At 40.5% G+C, this 14,099-nt stretch overlaps 1 protein-coding gene across 1 annotated transcript in view; it reads right to left on the reverse strand.

Moving 5' to 3' along the window:
- Positions 1-13,468, reverse strand: part of LOC118400916 (transmembrane and coiled-coil domain protein 3-like) — a 34,764-nt gene extending 21,296 nt beyond the window's left edge. The window contains exon 1 of the mRNA XM_035797923.2: positions 13,182-13,468. Coding sequence (XP_035653816.1) covers positions 13,182-13,247 — 66 coding nt within the window. The 5' untranslated portion in view covers positions 13,248-13,468. The remainder of the gene's footprint in view (positions 1-13,181) is intronic.
- Positions 13,469-14,099: the final 631 nt, after the last annotated feature.

Here is a 14,099-nt window from a genome sequence, read left to right on the forward strand (position 1 = left end):
AATGTGAGCATGAGTGATGATTGTAATCCGGTGACTGTAATCAAGGCTGCGTCAATCAGACCAAACCCAGCACTACACAACCTTCCTAGCACTAGTCTTGACTCACACACTGAAATGAAGATTGTAGCGAGTGTGTCTGTGTGTGTTTTTGTGTCATTTTAACTCAAATAGAAAAACACATCAGGGACCACTTTTGTGGTCTGGGGAAAACAACAACTCAAGTCCATTGACAGACAACCTGTTCGGGTATATGGTCAGGGGCAGTATAGCACTAGAAGATATTGCTGTAATATCCTGTGCTACAATGAATCCCTTCTTGGATCAATGATCTGAGTTATAATCCAATTTCATGCAATAACAAACATTTCGCTCATGTGGACACAACAATGGAGCATTGAGAGGGGCCAGTTATACTGCTGTCGTAATCGGCTATTTACTTCGTTTTGATGCTATTAGAGCACAGAATCTGTCTGAATTGAAGAAGAACTTGCAGTTGATAATTCATATGCTTTCCCAACCCTACACCTTCAAAAAATGTGTGTAAGGACTAAGCTATTGAGTTGAGCAGCATAACAATTCTTGATTCTATCAATTGAAGCAAAAATACCAGTCAATTGAGCAGAGGGCGTAATAGATAGAGTTATGGAACAAATATTGAGTAGTGCAAAAAAAATGGTGTGAAAAAGCCATATACTAGGGGTGTGGTAACATATTGAGCTGTGTGATAAATATTGAGTAGTGTGTGGTTCGATGCTGACTGTGAGAATCTGCACAGTGAATCCATTGCTCCTCACCAGGGGGACGTTTCAGTAAAACACACACACGAAGCTGGCATCTCCCAGAGAGAGACACACACACACACACACACACACACACACACACACACACACACACACACACACACACACACACACACACGGGGGAGAGAGAGGAAGGATCCTGTGGTGCTTTATTGGTATTGCTACCAGGCAGCTGGCCAGTGCTGATCCTCATGGTGACACACACCACACTCCCCCCGCTGCTAGAGCCATCCTGCTAGTCTCAGTGGAAGACAAGAGAAGGAGAGAAGCGAGAAACAGACACACACACTCCCCCACCAGAGACCGAGCCATCCCGCTAGCGAGAGCGAGAGAAAGACAGAACAAGAGAGAGGAGACAGAAATATGGGCTAGCCTCCTCAGCACATGGTGCAGCGAGCAAGCAGCGGAACGAGAGGGGGGCAATTTCCTGGTTTCAACAGAATGATGCCGAGACAGATTTTTTCACTTTAAAATATATGACAAACAAAAAACATTGATTGCAAAGTTAAACGAACCATACTTAAAACAACCAACTCCATGCACAAGGACTACTTTCAAAAATGTCCACAAAAATGTTTACAAAAACATATACTTGAAGAACAGTGCTGATGTTACATTTTGTAATAGAATTAAATTAAAATCTCCCACTGTTTTTTTTTATGTGAACAAGATTTTCAAAAACTCGTTCACAAAAACATTTCTAAATGTAGTTAGACTGCATCTGTGCTGTATCTGTGACTCTTCATCCCCCGTCCCCTCTCTTTCCCACTCTTCCTCATGTGCATCCCGCAGCTGTCATTTCCAGTGTCATACTCATTATAAAACACCTTGTATAGTGTAGAGGACAAAACATGAATAACGAACACCACAAAATAAAAAAATAACAAAACTGCACTTGTGTAGTTATTTAACATTGTGCAACACACATTTGACTTAGACTAACTAAGGGATGCAAGAGAAAAAGGGAGACATCAGTTGAAGTGTCGAAGTTTCCTAACACCTAATGACAGACTAATTCTGAATAATGTAAGCACTTTTCCCAGAGTGGAATTTTATTTAGGCAAGTTAAATACGCCGCTGCTATCTCTAATAGATTCAATTAAAGTAAAACACTTTTTAAAAAGGGGTGAGTGCCACTTCATAGTTTAAATGCTCTACTCTAAATGTTTATCATCCTCTGTTTCCACACTGTCTACGTCAAAATGTGAATATGAGTGAAATACTGATTCCACGTCTTTAATAAACAAAAGCTGGAAAAAGGGGGATGAATGCTGCATTGAGACAGCGGAAAATGAAGAGTCAGAATATAGGCTAGGCCTAGACTAGTCTTGCATTGCCATACGTCCACAATCATGTCGTGGTCACGCCTCCCTTGGAAGTCTGGAGAATTTTGTAGTACATAAATGGATTGTCCACTCGCACCCAGCGGCAAGATTTTGATTGGGTGTTACATTTCACTGCTGAAACACACGTTTCAAGGTGGCGAGATTAGACCAAGTAGACGAATGAATCACCACATCGTCAAGGTAAGCAGTGCAATTTGCAATAATCGGTATCGGAGATGAAAAATCATAATCGGTTGACCTCTAGTTCTCAGTGTTAAAGATCTCATGAATGAGGTCGAGAGCCGAGAGTGGACGGCTAGGCTAATCTGACACCGACACAAAAGCAGGAGAACGTTCCACGAGAGAGAGAGAAGGAATAGGAGACAGGACATGGGAGAGTTGACAGCAACTTTTCACACAAGTGCGAAGGAGGAGTTACAATGTATATTCTGTGACAGAATGGATCACAAATCCAAATACTGTAATGAGTTAATGGTGGAAATGAGAAAAGCTGAGGAGGCAAGGCAAGTGTTGTGTGTCTAGGTACAAGACATACATCACCGAACAATCTGCACTCAATCAGCCAATCAGCGCCCAGAGTACCCAATGCGCAGAGACTCGCCAAGAATGCACAGGCCAATTGCGCACAGAGACATGCCGTGGAGAGCACATGGACACATCAGATGCTGTAGTTTCTATTTCACCAGGAAACAGTGAAGGTAGCACAGTATTACTGCAAACAGCTACAGTGTTTATACAAGTGCCTAAACAGAGTCAAGTAGCCAGGTGTTTTCTAGACGGGGGCGGCCAACACAGTTGCATTAAAAGACATTTCACGAGCACTTAAATTACCTGTAGTAGGACAGGAAGTCTTGAATGTGCATATGTCCGGCTCAGTTACACCCAAGAAAATAATCTACAGGAAAGTAAGGGTGCGTTTGAGAAATCTGAAAAATAGCCGCGGGGTAGATATAAAGCTATTGGAGACACCCCAAGTGTGCAAGTCAAATATGAAATTGGCAAGTGAAAAGATGAGAAGAAATCTTCGAAGAGAGAGGACTGCATGGGGCCCAACATCCCAATCAGAGGTATGAACACAGAAGAGTTGTCTATTCTAAGAGGAGGTGATCGTTATTGAAAAATTGCAACGGGAAGAATTGAGAGACTGAACGAAGGACTAGTGGCTCTGGAGAGCACAATTGGATGGCAAGTGCAAGGCACAGAAACATCCGTGTTATCAGTCACATATGAACCTCAAGACATTGGAGTAAGTTAACCTCTTGAACCTCTGGGGGCAGTATTTCATTTTTGGATGAAAAACGTTCACGTTTTAAACAAGATATTTTGTCACGAAAAAATGCTCGACTATGCATATAATTGACAGCTTTGGAAAGAAAACACTCTGACGTTTCCAAAACTGCAAATATATTGTATGTGAGTGCCACAGAACGAATGCTACAGGCGAAACCAAGATGAAATTTCATACAGGAAGTGAGACAGATTTTGGAGGCGCTGTGTTCCAATGTCTCCTTATATGGCTGTGAATGCGCAAGGAATGAGCCTACACTTTCAGCATTGTGACGTATTTAGGCATATCATTGGAAAATTGACCATAAGAGACTACATTTACCAGGTGTCCGCTCGATGTCCTCCGTCGAAACTATTGCGTAATCTCCAGGTGCGTGCATTTTTCCATTTTGAACAGAGGAGAAACCAAACTGCAACGAGTGATTTATCATCGAATAGATGTGTGAAAAACACCTTGAGGATTGATTCTAAACAACGTTTGCCATGTTTCTGTCGATATTGTGGAGTTAATTTGGAAAAAAGTTTGCGTTGTAATGACTGAATTTTCGGGGGGTTTTCTTAGCCAAACGTGATGAACAAAACGGAGCGATTTCTCCTACACAAATAATCTTTTTGGAAAAACTGAACATTTGCTATCTAACTGAGAGTCTCCTCATTGAAAACATCCGAAGTTCTTCAAAGGTAAATTATTTTATTTCAATGCTTTTCTTGTTTTTGTGAAAATGTTGCCTGCTGAATGCTATGCTTAATGCTATGCTAGCTATCAATACTCTTACACAAAAGCTTGTGTAGCTATGGTTGAAAAGCATTTTTTGAAAATCTGAGATGACAATGTTGTTAACAAAAGACTAAGCTTGTGAGCCAATATATTTATTTCATTTCATTTACGATTTTCATGAATAGTTAACGTTGCGTTATGGTAATGAGCTTGAGGCTATAATTTCGCTCCCGGATACGGGATTGCTCGTCGCAACAGGTTAAATGTGGAAGAAACATTTCAGTTGAATGCATTCAGTTGTACAACTAACTATGTTTTATTATCTCAATGCCATACTGTGTTTAACTGTGTTCGATCTTGCCAAGTCATCTTGTTTCAAGAGGACCACAATGGAAATAAGTCCCAGACTTTGTGTGTTATCCTCTATGATTTTACTCATGTGCATGTTTGGCCTTTCCCAGTTTTGTGTGTGCTTGTTTTTAAAAATGGTTTAATTAATAAACAGAACTAAACTAACACTAGGGATCCCCCTTTCCCTAATGCACATGAGTGGTGGAGAAGAGCAAGCGCTTCTGAGCAATAGCGCACATTTTGGGAAACGGAATCTATCGGTATTCACATGGAAAAAGAACAGAGTGCAACACAGTTGAATCAAGACACACTATAGAAGTTTGAAGGGAATGTGATGCACATCCACAGGAGATATCAAATGAGGCTTCAATCCAATTATGTAACTGCAGAAAACAGATTACACCAGCTGATGAGAAAGATGTTTCTCTGCATTACAGATGTGATTCAAGACTATATAAGCCAAGATATTGTAGAGCAGGTGCTTAGTGATCATTCAGATATCCCTCAGAGTAGTGTTTGATGCATCCTCGCATGAGAGAGATACTTTTGTATACAAAGTGTATGTGGACACTCCTTCAAATTTGTGGATTCGCCTATTTCAGCCACAACCGTTGCTGACAGGTGTGTAAAAATCGAGCACACAGCCATGCAATCCCCATAGACAAACATTGGCAGTAGAATGGCCTTACTGAGCACAGTGACTTTCAACGTGGCGCCGTCATAGGATTCCACCTGTCCAACAAGTCAGTTTGTCAAATTTCTGCCCTGCTAGACCTGCCCTGGTCAACTGTAAGTGCTGTTATTGTGAAGTGGAAATGTCTAGGAGAAACAACAACTCCGCGAAGTAGTAGGCCACACAAGCTCACAGATCGGGACAACCGAGTGCTGAAGCGCGTAGCGCATAAAAATAGTCTGACCTCAGTTGCAACATTAACTATCGAGTTCTAAACTGCTTCTGGAAGCAACGTCAGCATAAGAACTGTTTGTCGGGAGCTTCATGAAATGGGTTTCCATGTCCGAGCAGCCGCACAGAAGCCTAAGATCACCATGCGCAATACCAAGCATCTGCTGGAGTGGTGTAAAGCTCGCCGCCATTGGACTCAGGAGCAGTGGAAACGCATTGCCTTGAGTGATGAATCAGACTTCACCATCTGCCAGTCCGACGAACTAATCTAGGTTTGGCGGATGCCAGGAGAATGCTACCTGTTAGCACAAAGCCCTGACCTCAACCCCATCAAACACCTTTGGGATGATTTGGAATGCAGACTGCGAGCCAGCCCTCATCGCCCAAAATCTGTGCCCGACCTCGTTAATGAGCATCGTTCGTTAAATGACTGCTTACTAACAGGTTCAAATCTAAACCCTGACCTGTTGAGTATCCTAATTAACTTCAGGCAGCACAGAGTAGTGCTAATGACAGACACCACGAAAGCATTTCTGCAAATCTCACAAAACGAAATGTACAGATACGTATTGAGATTCTTATGGACAAGTGAAATCCCCATGTTAAATGAAGAAATCAAGATGTACACTCTTGACGAGAGTTCCATTCAGAGCACCTGCAAGCCCATTGCTTTTAGCAGCCACAATCTGAACAAGTATGAGGGGGTCTATACAGACATGGTAACTTTACTGATGGAATGCGTGCATGTTGACGACCTCATCTGCAGAACAGAGGACAAAGAAACAGCCTCTGATATAACCATGAAGGCTAAAGAGAGCATGGACAGCACAAGCTTGAAACTATGCAAATGCAAAACAAATTCACACTAGATGCAAACTGAACGGACAAAAGGAGAAAGTAATGGGGAAAAAATGTAAGCGAAAATTCAAACTCCTTCGAAAGTACTAGGATTAACATGGAGAACAGGCACTGACAAATTAGTGTTTGAAATGAAAGATTTGATTGAATTCCTGAAAGACAAGAAAAAAGCAAAATGAGGAGTACTTCTGCTGAACGAATATTTGATCCTATCAGATTTGCATTGGGATCAAGTGTCTATTCCAAGAAATGTGGCAACAGGGCCTGTCATGGGACGAAGAGCTTCCACAAAAATGTACATACATGTAGGCTTACATGTATGTACATTTCATCATTGCAAAGAAAAAGGCGCAACGTTCGCTCACCATTGAAAAATCTTTGTTTTATTCAAGCAAGGTTAAAAGATCAATGTTTTGGCCTACAGTGGCCTTCATCAGAATAACACTCAGATGAATACAGTCATGACACAAAGATGTTCGTTGTCGGCTTGTTCACAGAAAGTACAGCTTCTGAGCAGAAGACTAATTGAATCCTACAGACGAAGAACCATATATGTGACATTTAAAAAATATATATATTTTTAAAGAGAGATATACATGGAAAATCATTATTGGACACCCTTTTTCTATAGTGAACCGGTTTCACAAGCTTTCCACACGCTAATTAACAACCATTTTAAATTTAAAGATAGAATAACCGTTTATGTGCACCACTCAGAATGGACGGACAAGCGCACAACTTTTCGGTTGCTGATGAAAATCGCCGAAATGTGGGAAAACAAAACTAAAAGAATGGAAAGACAGGCAAAGGAAGATCTTACGGGATGCGGGAAAACCCTATTACAAATCGTAAGGGTCAAGAAAAAAACAAGAGGTATGTGGAAGAACCGTATATCAAACAATCAAGCTAGCTAGCTATAGAGTACAGTAACTGACATGTATGTTCTGGGTTGTCTCATTTGTAACTATAGAGAAAACATATTAGCTAAAGTTCGTTGGCTACTAACTTATACTTTATCGTTACAAATGTTATTGCTAGATTATAGAAGAAAACATAGCTAGCTACTTTTTCTCCATCCACCGGATGATTCGACATGGCTACAGTAGCTAGCTAGTTATATGTAACGTTACACTGTGTCCTGCAGGGAAGAGCGTGTTCCACGACGTGCAGAAAGGATTGTGGAAAGTTGACTGATGAGCGCAAGCTGAATCTGTTCAACAGTTTCTACACTGTCCCATACGAGAAACAACCAGCGTTGATTCTCTCCGGCTTAGAACAGGTTAGAAATAAGACAAAACGCCTATTATTATAATAGCTATATTGAACACTTGCATAGTTTAACTTTGACAGTAATGATACGTACATTAATGTTAACTCTAAAAGTGCAGTGTTACACAATGGTGCAATACAAACTCATTCTGTGTATAGGTTGGGAGTGTGTGAAAGATGGAGGTCCTGATCGAGCAATACCCTGAATGCGCTACAGTATATTCAATTCTGAATTTATCATTGTCAATTTTTATTGCAGCATGAGGTGAAACTGAGACGTAAAACCTGAGGATTACAAAGGAGAACAAACGACGGAAACAAACATTCAAATACCATGTACAGCAAGCAGGCCAGAGATTGAATGTGGAACAAGGTCACAAGTTACTTATTTACTGCTGCCACCTCAGTACAGAAGGGCATTTCTTGCCTTTAGCATGGGTTTAACGCAATTCAAAACTGAATTGCTGATCATAGTGTTAAACGCAAAGAGAATGGTTTTCTGAACGTTTTGTAATATTGACCTTAGGGACCTGCATAATGGACGTGCATATTGGCACATCACATTGATCCATATTTGATATGTACAAGTTGTGCTTGTTTTGATTTAATTAATTTAATTGTATTCTATTTTTGTAGTTATTCTGTGGTATGTTCACATTGAGGGCTTCATTTTAAAATGAGACTAAGATTTCAATACTCAACTTTTCAGAAAAGTCATCAGTGCTAAAGTTGATAGACCACCTTTAAATGAATCTCCATACAAATTAATTAACTACATATTGCATTTAAGTTATTTACATGAAGGGCATCAGTACTTGAAAGTACTTAAAAGAGGGCCACCATTGTTCCTGTTCCCAAGAAAGCTAAGGTAACTGAGCTAAACGACTACCGCTACCGCCACTTCCGTCATCATGAAATGCTTTGAGACTAGTCAAGGACCATATCACCTCAACCCTACCTGACACCCTAGACCCACTCCAATTTTCTTACCACCCAAATAGGTCCACAGACGATGCAATCAGCAGAGGGAACACCCCCCTATCCACATCGATGGAACAGTAGTGGAGAGGGTAGCAAGTTTTAAGTTCCTCGGCATACACATCACAGACAAACTGAATTGGTCCACCCACACAAACAGCATCGTGAAGAAAGCGCAGCAGCTCCTCTTCAACCTCAGGAGGCTGAAGAAATTTGGCTTGTCACCAAAAGCACTCACAAACTTCTACAGATGCACAATCGAGAACATCCTGGCGGGCTGTATCACCGCCTGGTACGGCAACTGCTCCGCCCACAACCGTAAGGCTCTCCAGAGGATAGTGAGGTCTGCACAATGCATCACCGGGGGCAAACGACCTGTCCTCCAGGACACCTACACCACCCGATGTTACAGGGAGGCCATAAAGATCATCAAGGACAACAACCCCGAGCCACTGCCTGTTCACCCCGCTATCATCCAGAAGGCGAGTCAGTACAGGTGCATCAAAGCAGGGACCGAGAGACTGAAAAACAGCTTCTATCTCAAGGCCATGAGACTGTTAAATAGCCATTACTAGTACAGAGGCTGCAGCCTACATACAGACTTGAAATCATTGGCCACTTTAATAAATGGAACACTAGACACTTTAAAAATGTCACTTTAATAATGTTTACATAACTTGCATTACTCATCTCATATGTATATACTGAAACTATACTATCTACTGTCTCACAGTCTATGCCGTTCTGACTTTGCTCGTCCATATATTTATATTTTCTTAATTCCATTCCTTTACTTTACTTATTTGTGTATATTAGGTATTTACTGTGAAATTGTTAGATATTACTTGTTAGATATTGATGCATTGTCGGAACTAGAAGCACAAGCATTTCACTACACCCGCAATAACATCTGCTAAACAAATAAAACTAGATTTGATTAGCAGGCAGTGTTAACATGCATGCATTCTGACATCACGTGCAGAAAGCAACTCACGCCGTTAGATATTTTTGGAACTCATGTGTGAAGAAGCTAACCTCACATTTTATCTGAGAAAAGTAGGCTGGCTATACCGAGAAAAGTACAAAACACAGACCTAGCATGCTTCTTACTGTAATTTTTGCGCAGCATCAAACAAATGTTGTGCTTCAGGCTCACTTCTCCAGAAAAATGCAAGATTAACTTTCAGCAAAACATTAGGAAATGTAGCTGGTTACATTCTCTCTATGATAAACATTAGAAATATGATGGCGATGCATCGTTTTTGAAAAAAAAACGGAATGTTTCACTAATGTATTTTCTGTGAAGGGAAACTATAGTTGCATGTCCCTCATTACTCTATTGAAGCAAAAAAACAACAACACTTTCAATATAAAATGCAACCCCTGGCTGGACACTGCTGGACTCACCTGCTCCCACTTTCTCCCGTTGTGCTATTTACAAACAAACACGTTACTGGCTACACTGTTCTGGGGAACTAAATGAAGATCTCTCCTCCACTTTCAGCCAGAAGAGTTTGACATGCATATTATTAATATTCGCTCTTTGTGTACATCCAAAGGCCAGCCGTGCTGCCCTGTTCTGAGTCAATTACAATTTTCCTAAGTCCTTCTTCGTGGCACCTGACCACACGACTGAACTGTAGTCAAGGTGAGACAAAACTAGGCCCTGAAGGACCTGCCTTGTTGATGGTGTTGTTAAGAAGGCAGCGCATCGCTTTATTATAGACAGACTTCTCCCCATCTTAGCTACTACTGTATCAATATGTTTTGACCATGACAGTTTACAATCTAGGGTTACTCAAAGCAGTTTAGTCATCTCAAGTTGCTCAATTTCCACATTATTTATTTAAAGATTTAGTTGAGGTTTAGGGTTTAGTGAGCGTTTTGTTCCAAATACAATACTTTTAGAAATAATTAGGGCTAACATATTCCTTGCCACCCACTCTGAAACTAACTGCAGCTCTTTGTTGAGTGTTGCCGTCAATTCAGTCGCTGTAGTAGCTGACGTGTATAGTGTTGAGTCATCCGCATACATGGACACTCTGGCTTTACTCAAAGTTAGTGGCATGTCGTTAGTAAAAAATTTAAAAAGCTGTAAAAATCTGTAAAGAGACTGAAAGTAGTGATATGCTGCTGGCAAGTAAATTAAGCAGCACTGCAGTTAGCCTACAGCTTGAGCAGTGTTGCATAACAGAGGGCCCCTGATCCCCTTATGCATCTAGTTTGTTTCAGGAAAAAGTGCACAGTCATTATCTGCAGAAAGAAGGGAAAAATGGAAAGAAGGAACGCATGAATGCAAGGTAAGGAAGAAGCAGCACCTGTCTGAGAACCAATCAGACAGACAAAACCTTGACTAGGCAGGTATAGCCTAGGCCCAGTGCATTTTAAAGTGTTGCCGTAACCCTGACTATTGGAGATTAAGTGCAGTCCATTCATTAGCTGCAGAAAGAAGTAAAGGAAAGCATGAATGGCGGGTAAAGAAGCAACTAAGAACGTAAGATGAAGAAGTATGACCCAGTCAAGACAGTTTACTTATGTGAAGCTCTTAAATTAGTGGCATTATCAAGTGGTATAACTGCTGGTAGAGCTTTAACTTTTTAAAATGTTGAGCTGTATGGCACAATGCCCTGTAAGGAAGAAGTATGAAAAGGTTTGACGGCTTGTGAATGTGAAACTTTTAATCAGTGGGGGATTATCAAGTGGCATAACCGCAGTGTGAGTTACAGCCATAACCTTTCACAATGTTCAGTCATATTGCACCCTGATTAAAAGTTGTCAGATTGGCAAGAACATAACTACATATTAAAATGTCTACATATCTGATTGCATCCCAGTGCAATGCATTAAGTGCATTGGTGTTACAATGTATTCATAATCCTTGACTGATTCCACATTTTGCTGTGTTACAGCCTGAATTAAAAATGGATTAAAAAACATTTTTTATTACCCATCTTCACACAATACCATAATGACAAAGTGAAAAGCAGAAATACCTTATTTACATAAGTATTCAGACCCTTTTGCTATGATACTGGAAATTGAGCTCAGGTGCATGCTGTTTCCATTGATCATCAAGGCAAAGGGTGGCTATTTGAAGAATCTCAAATATAAAATATATTTGAATTTTTTTAACACTTGTTTGGTTACTACATGATTCAATATGTGTTTTTTCATAGTTTTGATGTCTTCATTATTATTCTACAATGTAGAAAATAATGAAAAATAAAGAAAAACCCTTGAATGAGTAGGTGTTCTAAAACTTTTGACCGGTAGTGTATATTGCGAAGGAGAGGTGAGGCATTGAGTGCAGCAATCAAGGAACGTGTACTTGACACTTTAACAACCGGCTCAAGATGACATCCACCTCATGTTCAAACATGATAAACAGCTTGGAAATAACCAGTCAGCCAAACAGTCAACAGACGAACTGGCTAATCCTCAAAGGTGTGTGGTTATTTGGCCAGCAGGCATGATATCCTCCAGGATAAATAGAAACAACATGCTCTCTCTTTGACAGTTGAGTGATTTTTTTTTGGTTTTCACTGAGTGTTCACACATAACCATGGGACACACCGTGCTCCAGGCTCGAGGGAACGGGCATTCCAATGTGTGTGTGTCACTGTACTAGTACACTCGGTGTGTGTGTGTGTGTGTCTCATTAGGCCTACGAGAATACCAATCTGTTTTTAAATTTGTACAGTGGACTAGTATTAGGGACAATTTTCAACAGTGACACAACTATTTCCTTAAAGGGCCACTCTGTGATATTTCCATCCTTGTAAACTGTCTAACCCCATCATAAGCCAAAACATATGGTTGTTTTATACTCTAATGTTTTATACTCTATACTCTAAAGGGGTAAACTATCAATAAATGATCAAGTACTCCAGTCATTTACATGATGTGCACACGTCCATGTTATTCAATAGTACACTGGGGTTTCGATAATGCTTGTACAGCTGCAACATTGTAATAACATGGAATAGCTAACTGTATCCCACTGTGAGCCATATTTAACATTTTTATCTGAGTGATAACAGGTCTATCCAGCTGTCAATCGGAACAGCAACAACAGTAAGGTAACAGAACAGATAATAGAGAACAGAACATTGCTTTGGACACTAGAAAGTCATATTGGACCAAAACCAAGTGAGCGGTTTTCGTGGTGAGCTGCTAATCCTTTATATTCTATTGTGTTCTTTCAACTTTTAAAAACGGTAACAATTTATTTTTATGAAAGACCAATTAAACACAATTGTGTTATTTGAAATGCTCAAATAATAATCCAAATTTATATTAGGCAATACTGAACGGCATGATTGTGTTATTAAAATCCGTTGAAAATATTAACACGGTTATAAAGAATAGACTCCTCCAATCCCCCCTCAACATTTATATGAAACACAAAACAATAGTGTACACAGTGTAGCATACAATCGCGTAACGTTACTTAAAATTGCAACTAAACCCTATTCAGGGCAATAGTCGCATAGGCCATAACCCAGTGAATGATCAGATATGAGCGAGAAGTAGGACAACAGATGTTCACATACGGAGGCATTCGATCCGTTATGATGACGATTCAGTACAATGCCTCCAATGTTTGAGCAGCCTAACCCATAAACTATGCTGAGTAGAAGAAAGGGAAAACAAAAAAGTCGTCAAGTTACCATATCGTTCCGGCTGTTGAGGTATTTTTCGACTTGTGATAAACGTCTCACTGCTGCGCTGGGCATAATCACCGTGTTCGTCTCGCGGTCCGATTTAGGAACTATGATCGGTCTAGTGTTCCGTTCTCAATGTTTCATCATCTGTACTCTCCCACCATGTCGACCAACCCTTCACACACTGAGCTGACCACTCTCGTTTCTCCTTTCCAAGACCTAAAATACAAGAAAACAACGTGCACTCCGACACCGCCCACTTTAAGGTCTGCCGAACGCGAGGGTGATGAGTTCAACTATCGTTCCACCCTTCACCTAGTCCTAGCCTCTGCAGAGTGGTCGCAACTAGTTACCACCCTTTCTTTTCAATTTCTGCCTAAAATGACATACCCAAATCTAACTGCCTGTAGCTCAGTACCTGAAGCAAGGATATGCATATTCTTGACACCATTTGAAAGGAAACACTTCGAAGTTTGTGGAAACTTGAAATGAATGTAGGAGAATATAACACATTAGATCAAAAACATGCGTTTTCAAAAATGCAGCATCTTTGAAATGCAAGAGAAAAGGCCATGCAGTTATAGTTTTAGGTGTCGTTGGGCTGTTGGCCACCCGATGGCCGTAGTGTGTGTGCAAAGTTTCAGACTGATCCAGTGAAGCATAACTACATAACTATATAGAACATACGAAAATGCTATAGTAATAAAAAATGTAAGTCCACACACTCCTAGGAATGTCATACATGATGGATAATTAACATCCCTACAGAAAATACACTAACCTTTACACATCTAGATGGCCGGGAGGGGTGGGTGTTTAGGGCCTGAGACAGCAGGGGTTCAAACTGTAGAACCCAGTTACTACATTTGAATCTAAAAGGGGATTTTAATCAAACAAAACTATGCTACCTACCTTTTATCTCTG

This window comes from Oncorhynchus keta, chromosome 22, assembly GCF_023373465.1.
Source record: "Oncorhynchus keta strain PuntledgeMale-10-30-2019 chromosome 22, Oket_V2, whole genome shotgun sequence".
NCBI classification, from domain to species: domain Eukaryota; kingdom Metazoa; phylum Chordata; class Actinopteri; order Salmoniformes; family Salmonidae; genus Oncorhynchus; species Oncorhynchus keta.